Here is a 24,044-nt window from a genome sequence, read left to right as displayed (position 1 = left end):
GCCCGTACGGGCCAGTCTTGACAGACTCTAGGGTTGTGCGCCCATCTCACTCAAGAGGCCGGGGGCCAGCGTGACATAGCTGCTCTGGCGAGCCAGAGCCGCACACGGAAACGCCATTTACCTTCCCGCTAGTAAGTGGTCCCTATTTATCTACTTGCACCCAGGAGTGCTTTCGAACTGCTAAGTTGGCAGGTGCTGGGACTGAACAACGGGAGTGCACCCCGCCGCGGGGATTCGAACCGCCGACCTTTCGATCGGCAAGCCCTAGGCGCTGAAGCTTTTACCCACAGCGCCACCCGCGTCCCCCGAAAACATTCTAGTACTTCGCTAAGACATCTGCTTCTCTCTCCTCTAGTCCTAAGAGAAGGAGTGGGGAGCTTTATTTGGCTTGAGGGACACATTCTGTCCTAGGTATTTATCTGGTCAGCGGTGCCCTGCGCAAGGCCAAAATCCCCCCTCCCCCGCCTTCCGTTCTGCTTGCTATGTGACAGTTGTGATGCCCTGTGACTCCCCCTTGGCTTCAGCGCCCAGCACGACGGAACCAGCTGTGCTGCCCTGAATCCACCTCTGAGGTATCCGTTGCCATCAGGGCCGGAAGTAAAAGTCAGCAGAGCAATGAATGATTTGCCTCTGTGCAGAAGGCTGGCTTCCACACACACACACACACACACACACACACACACACACACCTCTCTATCCAGAGAAGCAAGAGGCATTATCCAAGTTCAAGGATACCCTCCCACCAGGCAAAAAGACTCAAGGATGGTTCCAATCAGGGCCACTAGGGGTTTGGCTGGGAGCTAGGGGAGACCTGGGCCCGAGGTTCCCCATTCCTGCATAATAGAAAGCAGGACTTAAGGGCCAAGGAGAGATAGGGAGAGCCACTGCGCAGAATCACAGCAGTGGTGGGATGGCAGAGGAGAATCAGCACAGGGGAGTGGAGCAGGGATGCGGGCAATCGCCATTCAGGAGCATGTGAAGAGCTGGGTTCATGTCCCCTGGCCCCCCTAAGCAGATTGCCAAGGGTGTCTGCATGGCCTCACAAACCCTTTCAGCGTTGGGCTCCCACCCTGCCTTCACCATCTCATGGAGCACCCATTTCTCTTTGAACCACCACACTGCCAGAAAACATCCCCATTTCATTAAGGGCATTGAAACGGCTCCCGGCCATTCCACCTGCAACCGCATTTACACGCCGCATGTTGGCTGCATTTCTATCGGTTTCCCTTGTGTTCAGTTTTCCCTTTCTCCTCCTTCACATCCCACCCAGCCCCTTAAAAAAAAAAAAAATTAAGCAGGAAAAGAACAGGAGGAGTCTTGAGGTATTTTAGAGGGTTTTTTTTCCTTTAAAAAAATACTATAAAGTTATAAAAAAAGCAAAGAGGCTTTGAGTCGGACCCAGGGCAGAGTTCTCAGGCTGTTGGCTCCTTCTGCAGAATGCAGGCACTTGCTGTTAATGCGCTTTTGACTGCAAAAGAGAAGAGAGAAGAGAGGGTGTCAGTGCAGAGGGTGACAGTTTACGTAGCACCATTCACAGCAAAGTGTCTATTACAGCCAGGGCTGCAACCAGCACCTATCTGAAATTACAAAGAGCAGCAGCCATGCTTCTAACTTAATTAGAGGGGTATTTGACATGGCAACCTTTTATTAATTGGGGGAAAGAGATTTGTGTGGGATTGCACGGCACCATGCGAGCTACGTTGCCCCCCTCCACTGTCGAAGACTGGCCGCCACAGAGTACCAGTTTCTGGGAATCACAAGTGGGAGAATACTGCTGTGCCCTGTTGGTGGGCTTCCCACAGGCATCTGGTTGGCCACTGTGAGAATAGGATGCTGGACTAGATGAGCCTTTGGCCTGATGCAGCGGGTGCACGGTTAGATGTGCCGAGGTTCTAATAAAGGAACTTGGAAATTACAATTCCCCAGATAATGCAAATGGAGCCCATCATCCCATGTGCTATCCAGGGTTCTGCAAGAATGAATCAAAGCAGGAGTCCCATTTTAAGATGCATCACAATGGCATGCGAGTGATCTCTCAGCAGCTCCTCCCCAGGTGGCTGCATAAAGCCAAGTGAGCGGTGCCTGAGGGAACTAGAAAGGCCAGAGGCTGCTACAGCCTCCTGCTAGGCAAATTTGACAAATTCATGGAGAGTGATCCTTCAACAGCAGGGTAGGGACGGCGTGGCCCTCCAAATGTTGGTGGACTCCAGATCCCATCATCCCCAACCACTGGCCCATGCTCCCTGGGGCCGATGGGGAGTTGTTGTCCAACATCATCAGGAAGGCCACACGTTCTTCATCCATAGTCTTATCAACAGTTCTCAGTCCACTGGAAACTTCGCCTTCAGGGGAAATTTCTTGCTAGCTGATAGATACCAGGGACAACAACGTTGGCCATGCCTTGTAGGAATCAGAGCTCTGGGCTACCTCTGGGATTGAAGGTCTTATGCCTCTGAATTCCATTTCTTGGTAAACAAGCGCAGGAGAAGGCTGGTGCGCTCACATCCTGCTTGTGGGCTTCTCAGAGGCATCTGGTTGGTTACTATGAGAACAGAGCGCTGGACCAGATCGGCCTTTAGTCTGACCCAGCAGGGCTCCTGTGTTCTCGTGCTTTGCTTTGTACTCCCTCCATCACTACAGTTTCGTTTTGGGGAATTCGTGGAAACTGTCCCTCTGAGCAAAACCCAAATAGCCTCAATATAATTATCGTATCTCCTTCCTAAACATTTCTACCCTTTATCTTAAAAGTGCTCCTAGCTGGGGTTTGGCATCTTTCCCTCCGCTCCCCACCCCCACCCAGGAGATCTGTCTCCTTTAATGCAGCTTAGCAAGAATTTATTCAGCAGGTAAAGCTAAATCAGTGCATCTACATGCTAGGAAGCGAAGCTGCTTAAGACTAAAGAAGTGGAGGAAAGGTGTCACTCTTAGCTAATATATTATTTCTCTTTTCCACCCTCTGCCCAAGCAGTTAAAAGGTCTTCTATGCAGCTTGAATACTTCTAGTATTTCAAATTAGCTGAATAAAAGCATCAACTCACTTACCGTGCATTTATTTATTTTTTACATAGGATACCAGTGGCCTCACTCCTAAGGCTTTGATAAAAATCAGAACTGGTCCACCAATGAAATAATGCTAAATCAATCATTTGCCTTTTAACTGATTGCAAATTTATTTAAATTTAATTATGTTTCCATGAAGCAATATTAGATGCATGTATTAATAAATGAAAGAAGTATGAGATAACTGCTGAGACAGGTTTGTTACTCAGTGGTATAGAAATTTATTAAGTGCCATATAATCTAATAAACCAAAGCTTAAGCTCACTGATAGGAAAGCCTGCCTTTAATGGTTTATTTTTCACCCCCTGTTCCACCACCACACCTGAATCAAAGCAACCACAAACATATACATATACAACATCCCTGGGTACTTAGATCTCAGACCCACAGATGGAAATTGGCCCTTACTGATCAATCAATTGAAGGGTTAATTGACTCAGGCACTGCTCTCTCTCACACACCAGGATACAGCTGTAGAAATTGTAAGAACATAAGAGCAGCTTTGCTAGATCAGACAGCTATCTAACCTAGCTGCCCTGTTTCCTACAATGGCCACGTAGTTCCCTATGGGAAATCCATAAGCGGAACAGGGGAACAGTATAGCCACTTTGCAGTCCTGTTCCCCAGCAAATGGGCTTCCGAGGAAGGAGGAACTACAAAGTCATACTGAGTAGAAGCCACTGGAAACCTTATCTCCATGCATTTGAACAAAACCTGCTTCTAGCCATCAAAGTTGGCTGACATCAAATATTGAGGCAGTTAATTATCCTGTTTATGATGAACTGTGCGAAATACTTCCCCTTTTGTCTATGCTGACTCTTCCACCATTCACCCCAAATGTGGTCACACCATAGATCTTTATAAAGGTGTTACAATACTGGCAATTGTATCTATGACCTCTTTCCTAAGGAGCTCTAAGAAGGACCTTGACTTTTCCACACAGCGGCTGCACACTGGGCCAACATTTCCTTCGAACTATCTGCCACAGACCCCATAAAGAGAATGTCAGCCAACAAGCTACAAAAGGGAGCATGACACAACAAAATGTCACTGCTGAACGTTCCTTACCCAACACCATTTTAAACGCACTCTCTTGAACACTACCCAAAACCTATCATATGGACCACAACAGAGTTAGTGCGTGTGTTGCTATAAATTTATTAGCTTCTGGGGACCATTATATGTCATGTCATGGAGTTATGAAGCAGTCAACCTTGCGGCAGTAAACACAAGTGTGTAGGTAGACTTTGTGTCAAAACTCTGGCGAGGGAGAAAAGGCAGCTGACGCAATCCTTTGGAGGCAGAAGATCCAGTGTGGGGTGGTGGTTAGAGTGTCGGACTGGGGCCTCAGAGACCAGGGTTCAAATCCCCCACTCGGTCATGAAACTCACTGACCGTGGGTCAGCCACTGTCTCTCAGCCTAACCTACCTCAGAGGGTTGTTGTGGGCATGAAATGAGGAGGGGGAGAACTATGTTGAGCTCCTTGGTGGAAAAGCTGAGAGATAAAGGAAGGAGAAGGAGAAGGAGAATGTGCAAAGAACGTACCTTCATTGTGTTCTGCTTCTCCTCAAATCCCAAGGAGACAACTGGCTTCTTCCTTCGGACAGAGCCACCCAAGTCAGAGGAGGAAGAGGAAGGCAAGGGGGAGGGGGAGTGCCTGGCCTTCATCGGCCTACAGTAGGTGGCTGTATTCTTGCGTCGCTTGGCCTCCTCGTCCGAGATGCAGTTGGCTTGCAGTGCCTTTGGCCCATTCAGCGAGGAGGCCCGGTTCTCCAGCTGCGACGCTTTGACTGGGACGTGGCCGGGAGCCCTGCAGTCCAGATGGCTGACCCTCTTAATCCTGGCTCCGGCCGAGACGGTTCCATTCAGGGAAAGAGTCGAGGAGGAGGAGATCATGGATGGCTTGGCCTTGGCGGGCGGGTGGGAGACCTGGCAGCCAGCTGCCTTGCTCTTGCCCAGATCAAGGAAACAGGTCTGTTTGTACGGAGGGCTAGCGGGGGCCCCAGGAGACTGCTTGCGCTTCCGGGCCAAGGCCTCTGGCTCCACGCCGCCAGCCGCCGCCTCCTTGGCTTTGGAGGACTTGCTGGCCTTGGTCAAAGGCAACTTGCTGAAGGACGGCGAAGGGGTGTTGGCTGGGAGTGGGGAGGTGATGGACTGGCTCCCGCCCATGCAGTCCGACTGGCTGCAGGCGGCTGCAGCGTGGGGCGACCCCACTGCATAGTTCATGCTGTGGTGGCTGCGGCTGTCCCTGGAGGCCACGGTGGCTGAAGCCGCGCAAGACACCGAGGTCCTGCCCGGGAGGCTGTGGGGGAGGCTACACACCAGGGAGGAGCTGCAGTTCTGAGAAGTGCTGGATGTGGAGAAGCCCAGAAGAACAGGGGGTGGCGTGGACAGAACTGGATGGTCAGCAGCGGGAGGGATCCTTCTGGTTGGGCCAATAAAAAGGCGGGGGGGGGGGAGGGAGAGAGATAGTTAAGAAGATCTGACTTTGGAAAAAGCCCTCCAACCCTCAGCTCTTGTTCCTTTTGCCCTCCATGCTGTATCGTAAAACCAGAATCCTCATGGGCTCCCTTGTTTTTACAGGTTCCAGATATGACGTTGCACCCTGCCGCTCTCAAATCCAAAGCCTCCCTCTTTGGCTCGGGTTGCTACCCCGTTCTAAACCCCTTACGTCGACACGCAGGCAGCCACCACCCTCCCTCCTCTTTCCCCTTCACCAGAACCTGGGTGTTTGTTTTCCCTTTGTTCAGATGAGTGCAGCCATCCATAAAGGATGCGGCGGCGTCAAACCCTACAGCCCAGCGCCACCTGCTGGAGACGAGGGGGACCAGAAGCCCTGACAAAACACCACGGCTACGAGGTCAGCCGGAGGAAGGCAATGCTTCTCTCGGCGGCAACCGTGTGCAGAGTGATTGATGGCAAAGCTGTGGACTGGGAACATAATTGCATGCGCTGCTCTTTTTTACACGGGTGCTTAATAGGTGCTTAAAAGCACATCCACATTTTACGTCCATTTGCAGGGGGAGGGATGTCAAACGTGGATTTCAGCTGCAAGCATAGGCTCGCTTTGGAGTCATAGTGAGCACAGTGGGGCTTCCTTCTTAGTAAAGTAACATAGGATCTGGCTGGGCGGCGGGGGGGGGGGGGAGGCTTTCTACATTCCCATCTCCCCGCCGCCAACCACACAAGAAGCATGCTGTTGTTTCTCATTCGAACTCCTTGGAGAAAAAGGAGGGATACGAATGCAGTCGTTAAGCTATTGCCAAGGGTCCAGATGTCCCTTCTCTAGGCACCACTTCTGCCGAAGAGATAAGGAATGGGGGAAATGCAGGAAATGCAAACACCCAATCTGTCACTTCCACTGGTCCAGCAAGTCCCATGTGGGATGCAGCTGGGAGACGGATGAACATTTGCCACGGGGACAAACCTCAGGCAAGTCGTCCTCCACTACCAGGACAAACAAACCCTGAGCGTGGGTGATAGTGAATGGTTCAAAAAAGCCTCTGAAGAGACCAAGTGCTCTTTTGCTGTAGCTCTAAAGCCAGAGAGAAGGGGCCATTGAAGCTCAGACACCATGGTCTGCACGGTCCCAGGTCCAATCCTTGCCATCTAGGAAACAGCCCTGCCTGAAACCCCGAAGGACTAAGGCAGCCAATCAGTGCAGAGTGCTATACCAGGCGAGATCAGCCCAGGATTCTGCCTCTGTGTAAGGCAGGTCCCTATGTTGCTGCATCTCTAAATAATGCCCATGTAAGCAGGATGCAGGAATGGGCTGGACCCTTATCTCCCTCACCCCTACACCCATGGGGCCACCCGTCTGTCAGTCACCTGACACCTCGGTAATGGCAGGTGACCCATTTTCACCTGCGTGGTTTGAAATTAAAACGAGACAGGCATAAGCACACTGCGCGAGCTGCTTTGAAGCCCCGACAGTTGGCTGCTTGTTGTGGCTTCAAAGCCCTGTGTGTGGCTTTTTGCAAGCCCTGATGATTGTCAGGGTTTGCGAACAACAGCGCACAGGGCTTGGCAGGCGGCACGGATCAGAAGTGCCAGCAACCCCCCTTTTAACCCTTGGAATACAATCCATTTTTTAATGTTGATTTATAAAGTTGCTGTTCTTAGCTCTTTATGCACTGGCTACTTCATTGTTTTAGTATGAACCAGCCTGATAATCTGATGCAAAGGCAGGTTATAAAAGGAAGGAGATCTCAATTTATGAATCAACTAGGTCAGTTGACTCCGTAACAGGGGGATTAGATTTCTGAACACAAGGATGGGAACTTCTAGGTGGTGTTGGACTCAGTAACTCCTATCAGATCCAGACAGCATGGCCTATGGTCAGGAGGTAATGGGCATTTGAATCCAACAGCATCTGGAGTGCCTATCAGAACAGAAAAATGGATAAACACATGGGACAGGCATGCAAAGGTTGGGGGGGGGGGACCACACTCCAACAAAATACCATATCTCATCGAAATACTATGTTTTGTGGCCTCCATTCTAAATATATTTATACCTCACCGCTACCCTACTATGTCCTGGTAAACAGCAGCAATGTCAGTGCCGGGAAGTTAAGGTAAAGGCAAAGGGACCCCTGACCGTTAGGTCCAGTCATGACCGACTCTGGGGTTGCGGTGCTCATCTTGCTTTACTGGCCGAGGGAACCAGCGTACAGCTTCCAGGTCATGTGGCCAGCATGACTAAGCCACTTCTGGCGAATCAGAGCAGCACACGGAAACGTCGTTTACCTTCCCGGCGGAGCGGTACCTATTTATCTACTTTGCACTTTGCAGGAGCAGGGACCGAGGCAATTGGGAGTTGACCCACAAACAATCATACAAACTTGTTTCTCTGAAATTTGGTTCGTTTTCCAGTTGCTTTTGTCTCCCGAGGTGGGGTGGTGAAACAAACCATGGTTCAGAAGGGTGGACAGTAACACCAAGCCATAGCTAAACCAAACCAAGGTTCATAAGCCAACAACAAACAATGGCTTCAGACATGTTGGCAGTAAACAAGCAATAGTTAAGCTGCTGGGCAGAGTTTGGGTGATCAAACAAACTATGGTTTAATAAACCCAATTTTAAACAGCCATAGCTTAGTATTAAGCGCAAACAACACATGCCCATCTTCAGCTGTTTGCAAGGGGCATTAACATGCCACAATTCATCACAGGATTTTCTCTCCTTCCCCCTAGGATTACTTACTTCCACATGTGTGAGCTGAGATGTCTCTCCAACATGGAACTGAGTGCAGAGCAGAACCGATCCAGCCGTCGACTGAAGACGTAACATCCAGGGCTCACCAACCTGCTTCCAAAAGTGCAGAACTGTTGTGGGGAGATGGAAGCAGGGATAAAAGGCATTAAGGATATTAAATCACGCAAACGGCACATTCTGAAACCTCTTGCAAATGGGGATGGGATGCTAACACCAAGAGAGCCTGGATAGCTGGATAGTTGGTTAGACCATGGTGCTGATAACACTCAAGGTTGCAGGTTCAATCCCCGTATGGACCAGCTGCATATTCCTGCATTGCAGGGGGTTGGACTAGATGATCCTCAGGGTCCCTTCCAACTCTACAGTTCTATGATTCTATGGTTCTATGATTCTAGAGTTGTTTCTTCTGCCCACCTCATCTCCTGAGCAAAGGAAGGCAAAACATCGCCGCCACCCCACCCCACCCCGTTCACACCTGGGTCTCATTGATATCAACAGAACAAGGGCAACGAACCTTATCCTGGACTGAACCCATAGGTAAGTAGCAGAGGATTTGTTTTGCATGTGTAAGGTCACAGAGTTTAGACCTTGTTGTATCCAGTTAAAGAGATCTCAGAACTCAGGAATACATCTTATTGGAGCCTTTGAGAACTGTTACTAAATGTCATTGGGTCAGATGGACCAGTGGTCTCACACGGTATAAAAGCAGCTTCATTTGTCCAAGCATCCAACATTCCCCTCCCCCTTGGCTTTCTTCTTGCAAGACTCGGGGCAAGCATTTTTCTCCAAAGGCATGAAGGACCCATTTCACAGAGCCACACCAGTTTTAGCCTGGCACTTACCGCCTGGGGGCGTGGCGACCGTGTTGCATAATGGCAGTCCACCTTGCGGGAATCATCCACTGCGTCATCCTCACTCTCCTCGCTCGAAACCCGGCCGGTGCTCTTGGGTGCTGGAAAAGGGTAGAGCCCGTGGTCGACTTCGCTAGAGGTGGTAGGCAGGTCATCGGACTCACTCTCTGAGGAAACCCTAGACCTAAAAGCAACACAGGAGGTTACAGCCCTCTTCAAGGGGAGAGTTTCCTGAATCTGTGGCAGAGATATTACTGGCTTCCTTACTAGGACTAGCAGCCATATGTCCCTTGCTGCTAAGGAATTCTAAGAAACTTCAAAATTAGTGCAGTTTTGAAAGATTCAGTCTGCCATTTTGATTCAAAATGGCACCCTGCTGCATCCAAACATAAACAAAAACCACCTCCTTGATCGCAGGAACTACTGTACGAAAACTGGTTATATCTTAAGAAGTATCCAAATGCATGGCTAACAAACCACTTCCAAAACATACAGTAGATACTGAGTATCTGTGGATAGAGTCTGCTTTTGCAGTGGTACAGAAGGTGGTACAGTGCCACCTTTTCCGAGGTCCTGTCCACATCTGTGGTTGAGCCAAAAAAATCCCCCAGGCAACTTTAATTAGAAAACTACCCAGTCAACTTCCTTCCCGTGCTTAACCTGGGACACTATCTGCCCTTGTTTTACCTGGAAAGTGCACAGTGGGAGTAGGGTTGCTTTATTCGGCAAAGAGAGGCGTTGGGCAGGACCAGCGATGGCTGTGAGAGTAACGAGGAGTCCTGCGAGAGTCGTTCAGAAGGCGCTTCCTTCCTCACTGGGCTCTTGTCTTTGGGGGACTCGCCTTTCCTGGCGTTGGCCTTCAGCTCGGCCACTAAGACGTCAAAGTCCTTGGCGCGGCCCTGCACCTCACGGCGCTGGTGGACAGAATGAATCTGAGGCACAGAGAATGGTTAGAGGCATCAGCTGACAAGCACATCCACCGCTGCAGGACTTCACGACATTCGCTTATGGAGGTGTGACAAGAACAGGGCTTTTTTCAGCCGGAACTTGCCGGAACTCAGTTCCAGCACGTCTCAGGTGGGCACCTTTGCCATGATAAGAGCACAAGGCAGGTGTTCGTGGCGAGTTCTTTTTCTAGAATAATAGCACTGGACCAGAGCATGACAAAAGCAACAACCTCAGAGAAGAAGTCCATTTCCAAGCCTATTTTATGAGAAGGCAAGCTCTGACGGGGGATGGGAGAGACTGTCACATGGTGGGTGGCTTTCGAATAAGAAATTTCCCACGTGGTCACTAAGGTGCTACAATGGGGAAAGTGGTGCTCTCAACCACTGAACATTTCAATAAATCCAAGCGGCTGGCTCTTAGACAAGTGCTGGATGAACCACTGGGCAGAAAACAAGAGCTCATGCAGTTATTAAATTGGATTTTAAACAGGCCCACCTGGAATAAATCTGACTTATGGGTAGAAGGCAGCTGATCATCAAAAAGGTTAACATTATTTACAGTGGCTGCAGCAAAAGCACACTGTGAAATTACCCAGTGTTGTCATGGGGATGACTTGACACACTGTGTTTAGCTTGCTTATGTTTTGCTGTCCTGGCTACAACTTCTGCAATGCCTGGATTTTACTAGTAACGCTTCATTATAGCATGTATCTCAGAAACTGCCCACCCAATATCCCCTCTGCCTGAATCAAGTGTCCTGAGTGTTTGGAACAGAGAAACCCCAGTTCCGATTCTTCACACGGGGTAGCTGGCTGTGAGAATACAAAGCTGTCTATATGGAGCCTTAAGACTACCTCAAACAAGTTAACTTGAAGCTACAAAGTTTTCCACCTATATATGATACCTGGCTGCCTTCCAGAGAGAGATGAGAGGCACAATTCCCCCCGGGGAAATTCTCCTGAGCACGCTTTATTGCAATGTACAGGAGCTGAGCAAGACCATCCTCAGTGCTCTGGCACAGCTCCCATTTATTTAAGAGCTTTCCAGCAGATTATACCTTAGGTGACTCTTCCCCAACCTGCCATCCTCCAGACTCCAACTCCCATTAGCCTCAGACAACACAGCCAATGGTCAGGGATGAAGGGAGCTGTAGTCCAGCAACAGCTAAAGGGCCATAGATTCCCTGTCCCTGGGTTTACAGCAAAGTATTTTCCACTTGAACTTTTCTACAGAGCAGGTGTTGGGACACTGCTGAACTACAGTTCCCATCAGCCCTAGCAAGCATGGCCAATGGCCAGGGATGATGGGAATTGTAGTTCAGAAATATCTGGCAATCCAAAGGTTCCCCACACCTGCTACTGAAAGTCAGGAGCTTCCACTTGATAGGGTGACCTTTTTTTCTTTTAGAACCTAGTCTTGCTCCTATGTCTGACAGCAGCCAGAGACAAAGCCACAAAGCAGGCATCTATGTTGGTAGACTGATGTTGATGGCGCAGCAACAGGTAAGCCCTATCACAGCACACACTAGCCTTCTTGCAAATGCAGAATTCCTTCATTGGCAACTTGCTTCCAGTAACTCACAACAGTCTTAAGAGGAGGGTAGGCAGCCAATAGGGCTCAGGAACCTGAATAAAGCTGGCAGACCAAGGGCAGCCAACTTTGTGACCTCCAGATGTTCTTGAACTGCAACTCCCATCAGCTCCAGCTCCTATGGTGGGAGCCACAGCCCAACAACATGATGAACATCAACACCCAGAACTGAAGATATGCTTGCAGCAGGGGACGGGCTATGCAGAAAGGCCTCTCTACCTTGGAAAACCACAGGCAGTGGCGGAGCAAGCCGATTGGGCACCCTGCGCCAAGGGACGGGGCAAGCCGCCCACGGGGCGAGGCGAGCTGGGGCAGGAAGCTCCGCGGGGCCTCCGAGGAGTCTGCCTGTCTCCTCCCACTCAGCCGCCCTACAGCTGAGGGAGAGGCGGCAGGGGGGACCGTTCGGGGCAGCGCGGAGCCTGTGGGTGCCCAAGCCACAACGTCAATCCCAGGAGAGATGCATAGCTCGGGCGTGCTGCAGGCCCCACGGTGAGTGCCACCCGGCATTTTGTCACCCCTCTGAGTGGTGACACCTGGGGTGAACCACCCCCACATACCCCCCTTCCTCCACCCCTGACCACGGGCACTCCAGCAGGGTGTGTTGACCAGGGAGGGGAACACTACGAAACACACACACAGGAGGGGCCTCTTTCCACCATTGAACAGGTGAAGCATTTCTCAGCATGGAAAATCTTTTGCCTTCCAAATTTCCAGATTTGGCAAATGGAAAGGCGCCTTTGTCAGGCAAAGGAACAGGCCCAATTTGGGGGGGGGGGGAGCAAAAGCTGGTCAAAACTCTTTCTTATGCTGAACTACTCTTTTGCCCCCATTTCATGCCAATTTCATCACATGAAGCATCATACCTTGCAGGTCAGTAACCGAGTGCAAACCTTCTTGGTTTCGGGGTTCACCACCCCACACTGCCTGTTCAGGTCACATTCTTTCCCTGTGGGAGCAAAACACAGAATTAAGATGCAGACGGGAAAACAGAAGGCAAGGCACTCATCCTGCCCCCCCCCCTATGTTTCTTGAGGCCTAGTTTTATGCCTTCCCCCTTGCAGTGCCTCAGCTTCCCTCTCATCCTTCAAGGAAGCCCTTATTCAAAAACTCCATTTTTCAAGGAACTCTTGACACCTGCTGTCAGAATAGCACAAACAGGTTATTTGTCCAACAATATTTCTTTTCCTGCTGCTTTTTAATTTTATTTTATGGGCATCCTGTGAGGAGTTGTGTCTTTAGCAATCACTACATCGATGTGGGTGGCTCTCTTCTTATTCAGCATTTATCGTCCTGGGAAGACAAATACTTTGGGGTCGTGAGGGGGGGAAAAGATGGCAGGAAACTCCTCTTCCTGTCTCCCTTGGTCAACTGAGCCCCAAGTCACAGACTATGCACAGTGTTCCCCTTCTTCCCAGTCACCTGGAGGCCAAGTGCACAAACCTGGTCAAGAGAGGGATCTGACATACTGGCTATGCATACCCAGCTTCAATTTGAAATGGGTTACTTCCCCTTTAAAAAAAGGGTGCTAGTTGGTACATACACCTGGCTAGAGACTATCAAGCTGGCAGCTTGGCTTTCTGCTAACCCTTTCCCCCACTCTAGGCGCTCAACGAAGTAGCCCACCCAACAAGGGAGATCAATCAAAAGCATGCTCCAGATAAAAGAATCCAGAGATATGAGTCTGGTGCACTTCAGAGTCCAATGCAAATGTTCTATCCTAGTCCTCTGGGGAGTAAACCACCCTTTCTCCCAGTGGAAGCTCGGAAGAACCTGGATTTTGGGGTGTGGCATGCCCAGGCAGTATTCCCTTTGATGCCCACTCTTCCAGAATTTGGGGAATTTGGAGATAATGTCATGTGCAGAAATGCTACCAAACCGTTTGGCGATATCAGAAGCCAGGACTGCTCTGCTGTGAAATGGAATACAGGAAGGAACCCCCTATGCCTAGGCTAGGTGCTATGTTGCCTCCAGCTACAGGATACTACGGTACTCACGTGGCATCTTCTTCAGAGATTTCACAGCACCAGTCTCTTTCTCTCCCAAGACAGGAGCATTCTCCATTTTCCTGCTCAAGCTGTCAGCGGGTATGATGGAGTTGCCACTGGCCTTGGCTGACGTCAGGGGTTCTTTCGGTGATGCCACTAAGGAGGGCTTGCCCAGTATCTCTTTTGAGCTGGCAGAAGACTGTCTAGGGGTGGCAGAGTCAGAAAGCTTTGGGGGGGCCTTGATCCCATCGCTGTCTGACTTTGGAAGGCTGGAGATCTTCTCTAGGTTCACAACAGGCACAAACAAACTGGAAGAGAGCAAAGCAGAGCCACAAGTCAGAAACATCGGAAAAATTCGTCATCTCCCACTTCAGTTGACCACTCTTACGTCTTCATCGCATTGGGTTCTAGCTACACTACTAACAGTGTCTGGAGGAACATTAGAAGAAGCTGGGCTGGTGCTCCAAACATGAAAACTGGAGCCTTAAGATGCCAGCCAAACAGACAGAGTGAATAAAAGGAGAGGCAAAGACAAGAAAAGAGCAGGTGCAGTTTCCACATTGGTACCACACGAATCTTGGAAGGCACCAATGGCCAAATCTCACAGGTCTTCCCAGTGTCCTGCAACAACAATGTGTCTGGCCATCAGTAATAGACCAAGATGAAGAAAGCAAGCTCTGAAGTGCCTTCAGATCATCTTCCACTAACATCGGCAAGGATGCCCCAGTAGTGGGCATTGAAGGGGACTCCTTTAAACTTTAGTGCAGCCTTTAAACCAGGATTACTCCACTGTGGTGGCCACCTGACCTCATGAGACTCTAGAAATAGACTGCAGTTCCCTCAGTAGCAAGACCCAACCCTATAATTAACTAGTTAAGTTTGCTTAATTCTGCCTTGCTTTCCACAACAAACCTAGAGTCACTAAAAGTGACTAAAACCATCAAGGGGACATTAAATCGGGGGAAACAGATTATATTCCTTCTCTTGCTTCTCAGATTCTTTTTTGTTAGATTTGTTATTTATTGTTGCAATTTTTAGTCTTGGAGAAGGCATCTTAATACAAACAAATAAATAAAATAACCAGATGCAACTTATCAAAATCCATAAAAACACTCCCCCAAATATAACCTCAGTAATAGGATTCATTTAGACCCATCTATGTGTCTGCGCGCGCGCACACACACACACACATTAAAAACTACTTCTAGCTTCACAGGTCTAGAGGTTAATTTAGCCCTTATCTTTTTATACAAAGAACAAAAAGTAAAACTTTAGCATCCCTAGATAATAAAACTTTAGTATCCCTAGAGCTGCATGTAGATTTCCCTGTACCATCTTACAAAATGGAGAATTACACCAGGTTGCACCTGCCATTCTGAAGGGCGCAATTTCTCCAATACCTCTCCCCCAGCCACCCCAGTAAGCACAGCACTGGGATGCTTCCCCCAAAAGCATTGGAGTGAGATTCTATACAGCCCAAGAAGAATTGGTTGGGCTGTGCTCTGTATCCTAAAGCTCAGAAAGGTCCCCTGCCAACAAACCCAACCTCTCCTTACCAGAGGTTGTCCTTTGACATCTTGTCTGTCCTCTCAGGCGTGTGCTGGGCTTGACTGAAGGAGCCCTGGGACCTCTCCCGCCAGGACTTGGTGGATCCGTGACCTCCACTGGCAAGGGACCGCCCATTGACCGCATGGCACTTTTGTAAATTTGAAGAGGTCTGCACCCGGCCATAGAGCTTGCTGGGAGGTCCATGTCGTCTCTCTAGGTGGGAATTAAGATGCTGTTACTGACAATATTGCAACCAACTAGCCAATGTGGGAATCTGGATGGCAGCCATCATACTACAAATGGCAAGTACTGGCCTGGAGTACAGAAATGGGAAGCAAAAGCACCCAATTTATGGATTTTCTTCTAATACGAAATTTGGAGGCTTACTATGCAAATAGTGCTCAGTGCCAAATTTGTGATCCCCTTAAGGTTTCATGGGCAATGCTCCAGAAGCCCCATACTGTTATTAGAAAACTGTATCCACACCTCCGTCTCTCCGTTCTATTGGGAACTTGCTGAACCAAAGTTAGTGGCTACATCCAGAACTTCACATTTAGAGCTTCCTAGCTCCAATTTACCAAGTCATGCACTTTGGAACTAATCCTTTCTGCACCACAGAACTGTGAGAGGCGGGCTCCAAAAATACATCCTTCCAAGACCTGCTCGAAATAGTGGGTAGCAGACAGCCAAGCAGCTACTCTCTCATATAGCCATTTCCCACTTAGAGAGGCCCATAACCTGATCATAGTCAATCACCAGGAAGTAGGCAGAGGGTCCAAAAGAGGGCAATCAGGACCAGCTGGAAATCTGCCTAATCTTAGCTGTCACCACCATCTATGTGTTGCTGTTCTGTTCCTCAAGGCCTGATTCATAAAGCCCAAGGGAAGTTGCGGAGGCAAATTAAAGAAGCACAGTTCATTTATATCCTGCTTCTTCTCCCATGATGGAATTCCAAGATGGTGTGGATGGGGTTCCCTCACCCAGATGTTCACCAGGCCTAGACCTGCTTGGCTTCAGCACAGCTGCGGCATCCTGCACCTTCGAGCCATGCCTTGGGACACAAATACCAGCCTACCCCACCCTCTTAGCAGGTTCCTTGGCAGGAGGTCAGACTGTACATTGCCCGCCCCCCTGTGCTCCATAGGGTGAGTTGCTAAAGCAGTCCATCTCCAGCCCCTCCGCTCTCCCCGCTTCTTGCTCAACAACCCCTTTCAAAGGCAGGCGGATGGCCTTGGACAATCCCAGCGAGATTACTGCTCCCCCCCCCCCGCCCCAGGGCACCAGGCCAAAGGAAAAAGTCTGGATACGGACAAATCATTCACAGATGGTGGCGAGAGGAGGTTGCCTAATGTTAGATTTCCTTCGTTGTGCTTTAAGAACTTGGGAGGAGAAGCAGCTAGAAAACGGCTGGGCCTAAGTCACTAGTGTAAAGGCTGAATGGAGAGAAGTCTGTTGGGAGGATGGGATGGAGGAGAGAAGGAACAAACGGTCTGTTTGGAGCAGAAATGACGCATCTGCAGGGCAATGGTTTTCAGGCAGAGATATCTTTGCCAGATCCTGTACCTGTTACCCTTTATGGCAGCCTTCCCCAAGTCGGTGCCCTCTGGACAGGTCCTTTCTGTGCCCACTCCCCCGCTGATGGGAGTGCTATGCTAAAACATCCAGGGGGCACCAAGTTGGGGAAGGCTGAGTCAACCAGAGGTTCAATTTGAGACATTCTCCCCAAAGCATAAGCTTAGCCACTCAGTTATGGCCTGTCTCCTTTTGAGATGGGACATCACAGGAAGGTAGGAAATCGCCTCAGACCGAGTCAAACCAAAGGCCCATCTAGCTGTGAATGGTCAACACTGACTGGTAGCAGATCCCTGGAATTTCAGGCAGGCGACTCTCACAGCCCTACCTGGAGATGCTGGGGACTGAACCTGCTCAGCAGGCAAGGCAGATGCTCTACACATGAGCTAGGGCTCTTCTCTGCAGCTCAAGTTACCTGATGTGTGTACGACCCTTTCCTAACTGCCTCCCCACATTCATTCCCTAAGGGGCAAAGTTGTGACATCGGAAGCGACCCTAGCATGACCAGAATCCTGCCTTTCCATCTCTCGGGCTGCTTGCTGCCCTCGCAGCGGCTTCCTCGCTGGTTGAAAAGAAATTCAAGGGAAGACGACCTTCCTCTTCCCCCGCCCCGCCCCCCATTTTCAGGAGGAAAACAGAAAAGGGCCTTTCAAGCCCAGGCACCACCCACTGGGCCGGTGCCTGAGGCGGCAGCAAGCAGCCCTAATTCACAGCTCTCCATCCAGAGGCCACAGAAATTCAATTGGCAGTTTTTGGCTGCTTCGCTTACCGCAGTGCTTCTGAAAGGCTTGAGGTTTGACCACTTGGCCACAGTGGTTACACACCACCAGGTAGAACTCATCGTGAGCTGGGCAGTGACCAAAGATAGACATGTCTGAAAGGACAAGAGAGGCGAGTGATGAGAGAGCACCCTGGAAGAAGCCCCGTGAAACTTTGTCTGTTCTTCAGGCTCAGAAACACTTCAAATAATAGCGGTAACAACACCCCACCATTAATTCTGACAAAAGATGGAACAAGAAGAAAAGTCCGCCAGGTAGCTTAGAAAGGAAGAGAGCTGAGAGGCACATGTTTGCATCCCTGCCACAGCTGTCTGGTGCGGTGGCACGAAGCATGCCTCACACTTCCATCCTCAGTTTTCCCAGCTGCAAACTGGGAATAAGTACCAGGCTGCTTGTCATGCAGGATTGAAAGATCAAGGAGACACTGACTGCAAAGCAGGTCATCCATTCATAATGCCAGAAGGAGCTTTTATACAGACTTAGACCATTGTTCCATCAAACAAAGCCCTCTTTGGCTGCCTCCCCAAGATTCTTCAAGCACAGATACAAGGAGTTTCATACTGGACTCTTATAAGAGCAGAGCATGTGGTATATTACGGAGCCAATGCAGCACCTAGATGTGAATTGGGGGAACCGCTTGACTGGCAGCCCAACGCTCCAATGGCACCGAGCTGCACAAGCAAAGATATAGACAATTATTTTACATGTGACTTATGTCAAGACTTATCTGCGCAAATGGCTGTCTAGTTCAGAGAACAGCCACTGGGCAAGGCAGCCTCCCCCATCCAGCCTGCTGGTTCAGGCACAGCCCACTTCTCCCAGGCCTGAGACGTGGGCTCACGTTTTAGCAAACACACACAAAAAGGCAGCAGAACAATCGCTTATCCTTGGGTGATGGGGCCGTCACACGCTCCAACTTTGTCAGGAGGCAGCCCCACCTCCTAGCACAGCTGGGGTGGCAGAAAAAAGGGAAAACAAAGAGACACAGACAGGCTGGGAAGCAATGAAAAAAGACCGAGGGCAGCAGGGCAGGGGAGGGGAGCTGTCGGGAGAGACGGGGAGGGGCAAGGCTCAAACTAACTGTGGGCTGAGAGTGAGCGCAGAAAAGAGCAGGACGAAAGCCCAGCAGAAGCTCATCTGGAAACTCTGGCTCGGGAGCTCAGTGGAGAGGACAGGTGGCAGCTCACATTTCCAAGGGCTCTGCCGAAAAAGCCCAGGGAGGGAGTTAGTGTGACCGATTTGATTTAGGAAAAATACAGGCCACCATGCAGGGGTCCCACAAAAGACCTGATATCCTTGGGGAAGTCGACCCTTCTTACCTTCTGCTGCAAGCAGGACCTTCCATTTGAGTCTCCACCCTGCCCCCACCACCCAAGACTTGTCTGAGAAACACACACACACAGAGAGAAGAGACTTTCTGATCTCTTGATTGAGGGTAGACAGATGGTGGCTCAGGGTCTTTCCCCCCTAACAATCATTGAGAGAGAGAAAGAGAGTGGAATGGGGAGAGTCAGCACATCTTCACCCGCCCTACTATATTGGAGTCGCACCTGGAATCTTTTCTTTGCGATGAGCTGGTGAACATGTTCTGCTGGTGGCCAGAGCACGGCTGATATTCCAGATCAGAAAAGAATTTGGCTGGTGCGGCACAGACAGAAACATGGTGTGGCTCTTCTCTGCCGCTCGGCTCATTTGCACGGGTCCATCAGCAGCTATTGCTCTGCACCAACTCTGGCTGCTTTTTGTGACACACTGTGGTCTAGGTCATATGGGCTGATCAGGAGAGAGGCTGTGGGCAGGAAGGGGTGGAAAGCCAAGGGCCTTTTGTTGTGGATGTCTCTTAACATCATGTTGCTAGAAACCATAGAGGCAAAGGGTTCTCAAAGCAAAGAAGCATGTATGTGAAAGTTCCGCAGCTTTTGGTTATCCTGAAACGCTTGCTAAATCCCTATAACTAAATGTTGGGTGTGGGGGTGGCTGCAGAGGATCACGACAGGACTCAAGGCAAAGTCCACAGACTCATTCATGGGTCATAGAAGATGCAATGTATTCAAGTCTAAGCTTGGGTGAGTATGAATTTCCTGATGAACTACGAGACACTTCATCCATCATATTCCAAGACCCAGGCAAGGTTTTGAGCTCTAGTAAGGAATAGACAGACTAGCTCTTGCGGCCAGAATGCCAGCCCTTGGTGGCATGTGCGAATGCAGCAATCAAAAGGGATAGTTGTCTTCTGCTTTTGTCAGGATGCTTTCATCTAAGGGTCACTTGCTGTGTGAGAATGCAATGACTGCTACTCCAGACACACACACACACACACACACACACACACAGAACTCCCAGCTGCCCTTGCACTTCTCTCTTCTGCAAAGCATTCACCAGACACAGGGCAGAGGTCTCTACAACTCAAGTCAGACTCAAAGAAGTCTGTTCTTACCTTCTTTAATGAGGGTCATTGCATCCAGCTTCTTGCTCCCATTCCTACCGTTTTCTTCCACATCAGACCCTAATAGATACATAGAAAAAGAAATCCCATCAGCAACACTAATAACCCTTTGCAGATCCATCATCCAACAAAGCTATTGAGAACCCATGACATCTAGACACATTAAGATGAATCATTCTCTCCCCCCCCCCCCTTACCACATGATTCGAAGTAACGCTTACATAGAAGCAAATCAACCTGAATGCAATGAGACTTACTAGGAAGTAAGCATGCTTAGGACTGCAGGCCTTAATAGGCTTGAAAAGAGCTCAGGAAAAGCATCTATTCCAGTCGCAGCTTCCTCAAACTTGCCATGTAGTGTTATGTAGGTCACATTGTGACCCAGAACAGAGAAGATCCATCTGCAAGCCTCAGCAGACAGGACACTAGGACCAGTAAATCTGTAGATCAGGATTTCCCCTCTTCGAAACCCCATAAGAATAAACATAGCATGCATGGTCCTGCCCCCTTTGAATTTTTTTACTATACATGTATACAGGCTTTGAGGAGGTATGTGCAGGGGTATCCTATTTTATCCTCACAACAGCCCTGTGGAAAAAGGTTAGGCCAAGCATGCAACGTGCCCAAGGTCATTCAATGAGTTTCATAGGGGAGCAGATTAAGAACAATCATTTCCATTTGCCCTAAAACTCCAGGTCTTAAAAGTTGCCAAGAGAACAAGGATCCCTAAGAATCAGTTCAGCTAACATGGCAGATGTTCCAGGGCTTCTGCAAACATACAGTAGTGGACTTGCTGAGTCTCAGACTCCACTGCCTGCTGCTTCAGCAGAACTGCTCTGCCAATCCGTATCAATCAAGGGGTGTTTGGAAGACAATGACAAGCACACAGCACCATCCCCTGACTCCTTTCCAAAATACAATGTGCAGGGTAGAAACGCGGCTTTCTCAACTCCACTCGAGACTGGCTGCTTTACAAACTCTTGTTTTCCCATTCCAAAGGGTGGCATTCAAATATCCACAGCCCACCAGAATTCTGTACATGCCCAGGTGTATATGCACGCAGAAAGGGGGCACACTTGCATGATAGGGGATGAGAGACAGCTCTCTCTATTCCATATACCTTTCACATGTGCTTTTCTGCTCTGCTAGTTGGGAACACAAAGCTTCAAAGAAAGACGCCCCAAGATGGACTTTGAAACAGAATCACCAAATTCTTTGTTAAAGAGATACCCCTGGTTTTCAGTTCCAGAAGCCAAATCCTTGCCAATGCCAAATTATATTATAGTTTCGATCACAACATCAGTGATATTTCCCTGGAAACATGTTAATGTTGACAAGCTTTTCATTATAGCAGAACCATTTTCTTATTATGCTGTGTTTGTGTGTGTAAGCAAATGCCTAGAATGATGTGGTTTGTAACCTAATCCCAACATGCATATAAGAAATCAAACACATGGGATTCAGAACTAATGCCCCCCCCCCATTCAGCTTTCACCAAGCTGGTACCCTCCAGATTTTTGGACTACAACTCCCTGTGTAGTCTGGGGCTGATGGGAGTTGTAGGCCAAAAATCTGGAGGGCATCAGGTTGGCAAAGGCTGCCGTAACTCCTTCTGTCTGCGCATTGACCTGACGCTCACAGACATTCATGAAATGCCTGCAAACTCCTTGCGATGCAGATCAAATGCTACCAATTGTGGGGAGGGATCTGGCACAAGGGGCTGATTTGTCTCCAAATTAACAGTGTGAAAGCAAGTAGCAGAGCTGGTCCCCAAAGTCCTGACTCCTGTGCTTTAACCATGACATGATACTCCACTTGCATTTAATAGATTTCACACCACATGGTGCCCTCACAAAGACAAGATGTACCTGTTACAATGCATCAACTGTTTCAGCATCAAAATACAAAACGGAAATCCAAAATAGCTCTGCGTTTTTTTATTTAAAAAATTGCATTGACGCCAAGAACATTAATCTCCCTCTTTCTTTAAAAAAACAGAAAAAAAACCTAACTGAATTAAAACGCACATACAATTAATCCCATACCACAACCTGTCAAGAGACAGGGTGGGGGCAAAAGGTGGAAACTAAACAAGCGCTTTCCCCCCCGCCCCCATGTACAAAATCCTTACCATTCCATATCTATTAGCAATAAATAAATAAAAACAATCCATTCAGACAGCAACAGGAAGCTGTCTGCAAAGGACAATTTACAACCTGCTTCTTAAATCCCTGAAAACACAGGAGTCATTATGTAAACTCTGTTGGAGCTGGAAGTAGATGAGGAAACATTCGAAGCACTAACTATATCAAGTGCAAAGGGAAGATAATGGAGGGGGATGGGAGAAGCTCAACAATATAAAAAGCATCACCAGGGACAGCTCCGTTGAGTCTCACCGCCCCTTCTAGAGTCTGCCATCAGGCTGCACTTGAGAAAGTCAAACATTCTAGGGAGGTGCTCCCGAGCGGTTTCTAGGATTCCAAGGACAAAAATCACAAGGGGCCAATCCATCCATCCACCATTTTCATACAGATATACCACCACCCCCTTAGTAAAGGAGGGCAACAGAGCAAGGGACTAGACGGGGGGGGGGGGGGGAGCATAGGGATGCTGAATCAGGATGTCAGGGAGGAGGATGTGCAGCTTTCCAAGAGAAAAGGGGAGATCCTAGCGAGTGGTAAACTGAGTGGCCAGGTCAACAGTGCAAAACAAAAAAGAGCTTTATGTAAAAGACTGAAGAGAAGATATAAGGAAGGCAAAGCAGATGGATGGGCGGGGACCAGTTTCAAAGGCCTAGGCACAGATCCTAATGGAAATGGAACAACTTCAACAAGAGGAAATCCAGAAATGCAGCACAGCTGGGGGAGAACAGCAAACGGTGGGTTGCTGAAAGCACTTTGAAAGGAATCAGTTGAGGAAAACTGTAACGGGATTTAAAGATCAAGACCGATGGGGAAAATGTGGTTAAAAAGGGGGGAGGAAGAGAAAAAGAAAAGTGGTCAGGGGTCACCTAGAAGATGACCAAGACCCATACTATCCAGGGAGTCACAGAAGATCAAGAACGCTTGCTGCCCACAAGTGTTCCAGTGGCACCTCAAGAGTGCGTATTATTTGGGGGGAAACAGAAAAAGTGACTATGTGGAGATCAGGAAGAAAGAATGCCCAGGTGAAATGGAAGCAGTCGACATGAGGGCTCGAGGTGCACGAGAGTCAAGGCGCAAATGTTAGGAAACCTGGTGAGATCACTATGTAATAAATAAATTATAAACAGACAAGTCACGCAGCCTTTACATAGCATGTTTCGGAGACAATCGTGGGCTCGATGACAGAAGAGATCAAAAGTCCGGGGAATCTTGCGAATATGGCTTTAAAAAACACACACACACAAAAAAAGCCATGCTCGTGTAATAAGGGATCAAAGTAGGAACGAGAAGCACATAAGGAGCTGGGAAACGCGTGGGACAAAGATCCTGCCTTGATCACAGCATGCCCCTAGTGAAATCAGGCTGGGGGAGAGGGGATCCCGTTAGGGGGATCGAGAGATCCTAGGAAACCCGGTCGAAGCGGCAGGAAAAGGAAGGCAGGCTCCGCCGGGCGGGAAGCGAGGCGGCGCTAGGACCCGGCGGCTCCTTTGTTTGGGGCGGGCGGGGTGAGGGAGGGGGCGCGGGAGGAGGATGGGAGGCGAGGGAGGGAGGAAGCTCGACGGCGGCGGCGGCGGCGGCGGCAGCAGAAACGGCGACGGAGGGTCCCCTGCTCCCCGCCGCCTGCCGCCGCCTCCGGGCCCGCGGGCAGGGCGAGCGCGCTCACCTGTCTCGGCAGCGGGCGGCCCGGCCCTCTCCACCCAGGCGCTCCAGCTCTGCCCCGCGAAGTCATCGAGATTCGGCAGCCGCCGATCCACAGCAGCCATTGCTGCTGCTGCTACCACCGCCGCGCGTCCACGCACCGCCATCACCGCACGGGAACGCGCAGCCCTCCCCGCTGGCCGCGGCCCAGTGCGCAGGCGCCCCGCGCTCCGCGCACCACGGGAAACGTAGTCCTCGCAACCCGCG

The 24,044-nt window shown here is 49.7% G+C and overlaps 1 protein-coding gene across 4 annotated transcripts; it reads right to left on the bottom strand.

Annotated features, from left to right (window-relative positions):
- Nucleotides 1-1,323: 1,323 nt before the first annotated feature.
- ATXN7L2 (ataxin 7 like 2) lies at nucleotides 1,324-23,989 on the bottom strand. Of its 4 annotated transcripts, none has more exons than XM_083445709.1 (11): nucleotides 23,803-23,989; nucleotides 19,987-20,055; nucleotides 17,540-17,644; nucleotides 15,207-15,411; nucleotides 13,660-13,958; nucleotides 12,529-12,611; nucleotides 9,816-10,060; nucleotides 9,120-9,312; nucleotides 8,266-8,387; nucleotides 4,607-5,486; nucleotides 1,324-1,468 (listed from the first exon to the last, which is right to left on the bottom strand). In XM_083445709.1, exons 1-11 carry the CDS (start codon nucleotides 23,942-23,944, stop codon nucleotides 1,454-1,456), a joined length of 2,358 nt encoding a protein of 785 aa, XP_083301835.1. In that variant the 5' UTR covers nucleotides 23,945-23,989; the 3' UTR covers nucleotides 1,324-1,453. The 4 variants fall into 4 exon arrangements, with proteins under 4 accessions (XP_083301835.1, XP_083301832.1, XP_083301833.1 ...); XM_083445706.1 differs by having other exon boundaries at nucleotides 4,607-5,483; nucleotides 23,803-23,988; XM_083445707.1 differs by lacking the exon at nucleotides 23,803-23,989 and adding an exon at nucleotides 23,433-23,572.
- Between the last annotated feature and the right edge of the window lie 55 nt (nucleotides 23,990-24,044).

This window comes from Podarcis tiliguerta (genome assembly GCF_965153285.1).
Source record: "Podarcis tiliguerta genome assembly, chromosome: 6".
NCBI lineage: Eukaryota > Metazoa > Chordata > Lepidosauria > Squamata > Lacertidae > Podarcis > Podarcis tiliguerta.
Note: the sequence above shows the minus strand (reverse complement) of the source record. Positions and strands in the feature narration are given on the sequence as shown.

Excerpts from the sequence above, each read along its gene's own strand:
- ATXN7L2 (XM_083445709.1), bottom strand. The coding sequence starts at position 23,944 with ATGGCGGTGCGTGGACGCGCGGCGGTGGTAGCAGCAGCAGCAATGGCT. Across the intron at positions 17,645-19,986 it reads AATGACCCTCATTAAAGAAG|ACATGTCTATCTTTGGTCAC; the intron begins GTAAGAACAGAC and ends TTGTCCTTTCAG. Across the intron at positions 8,388-9,119 it reads GGTCGCCACGCCCCCAGGCG|TTCTGCACTTTTGGAAGCAG; the intron begins GTAAGTGCCAGG and ends TCCCCACAACAG.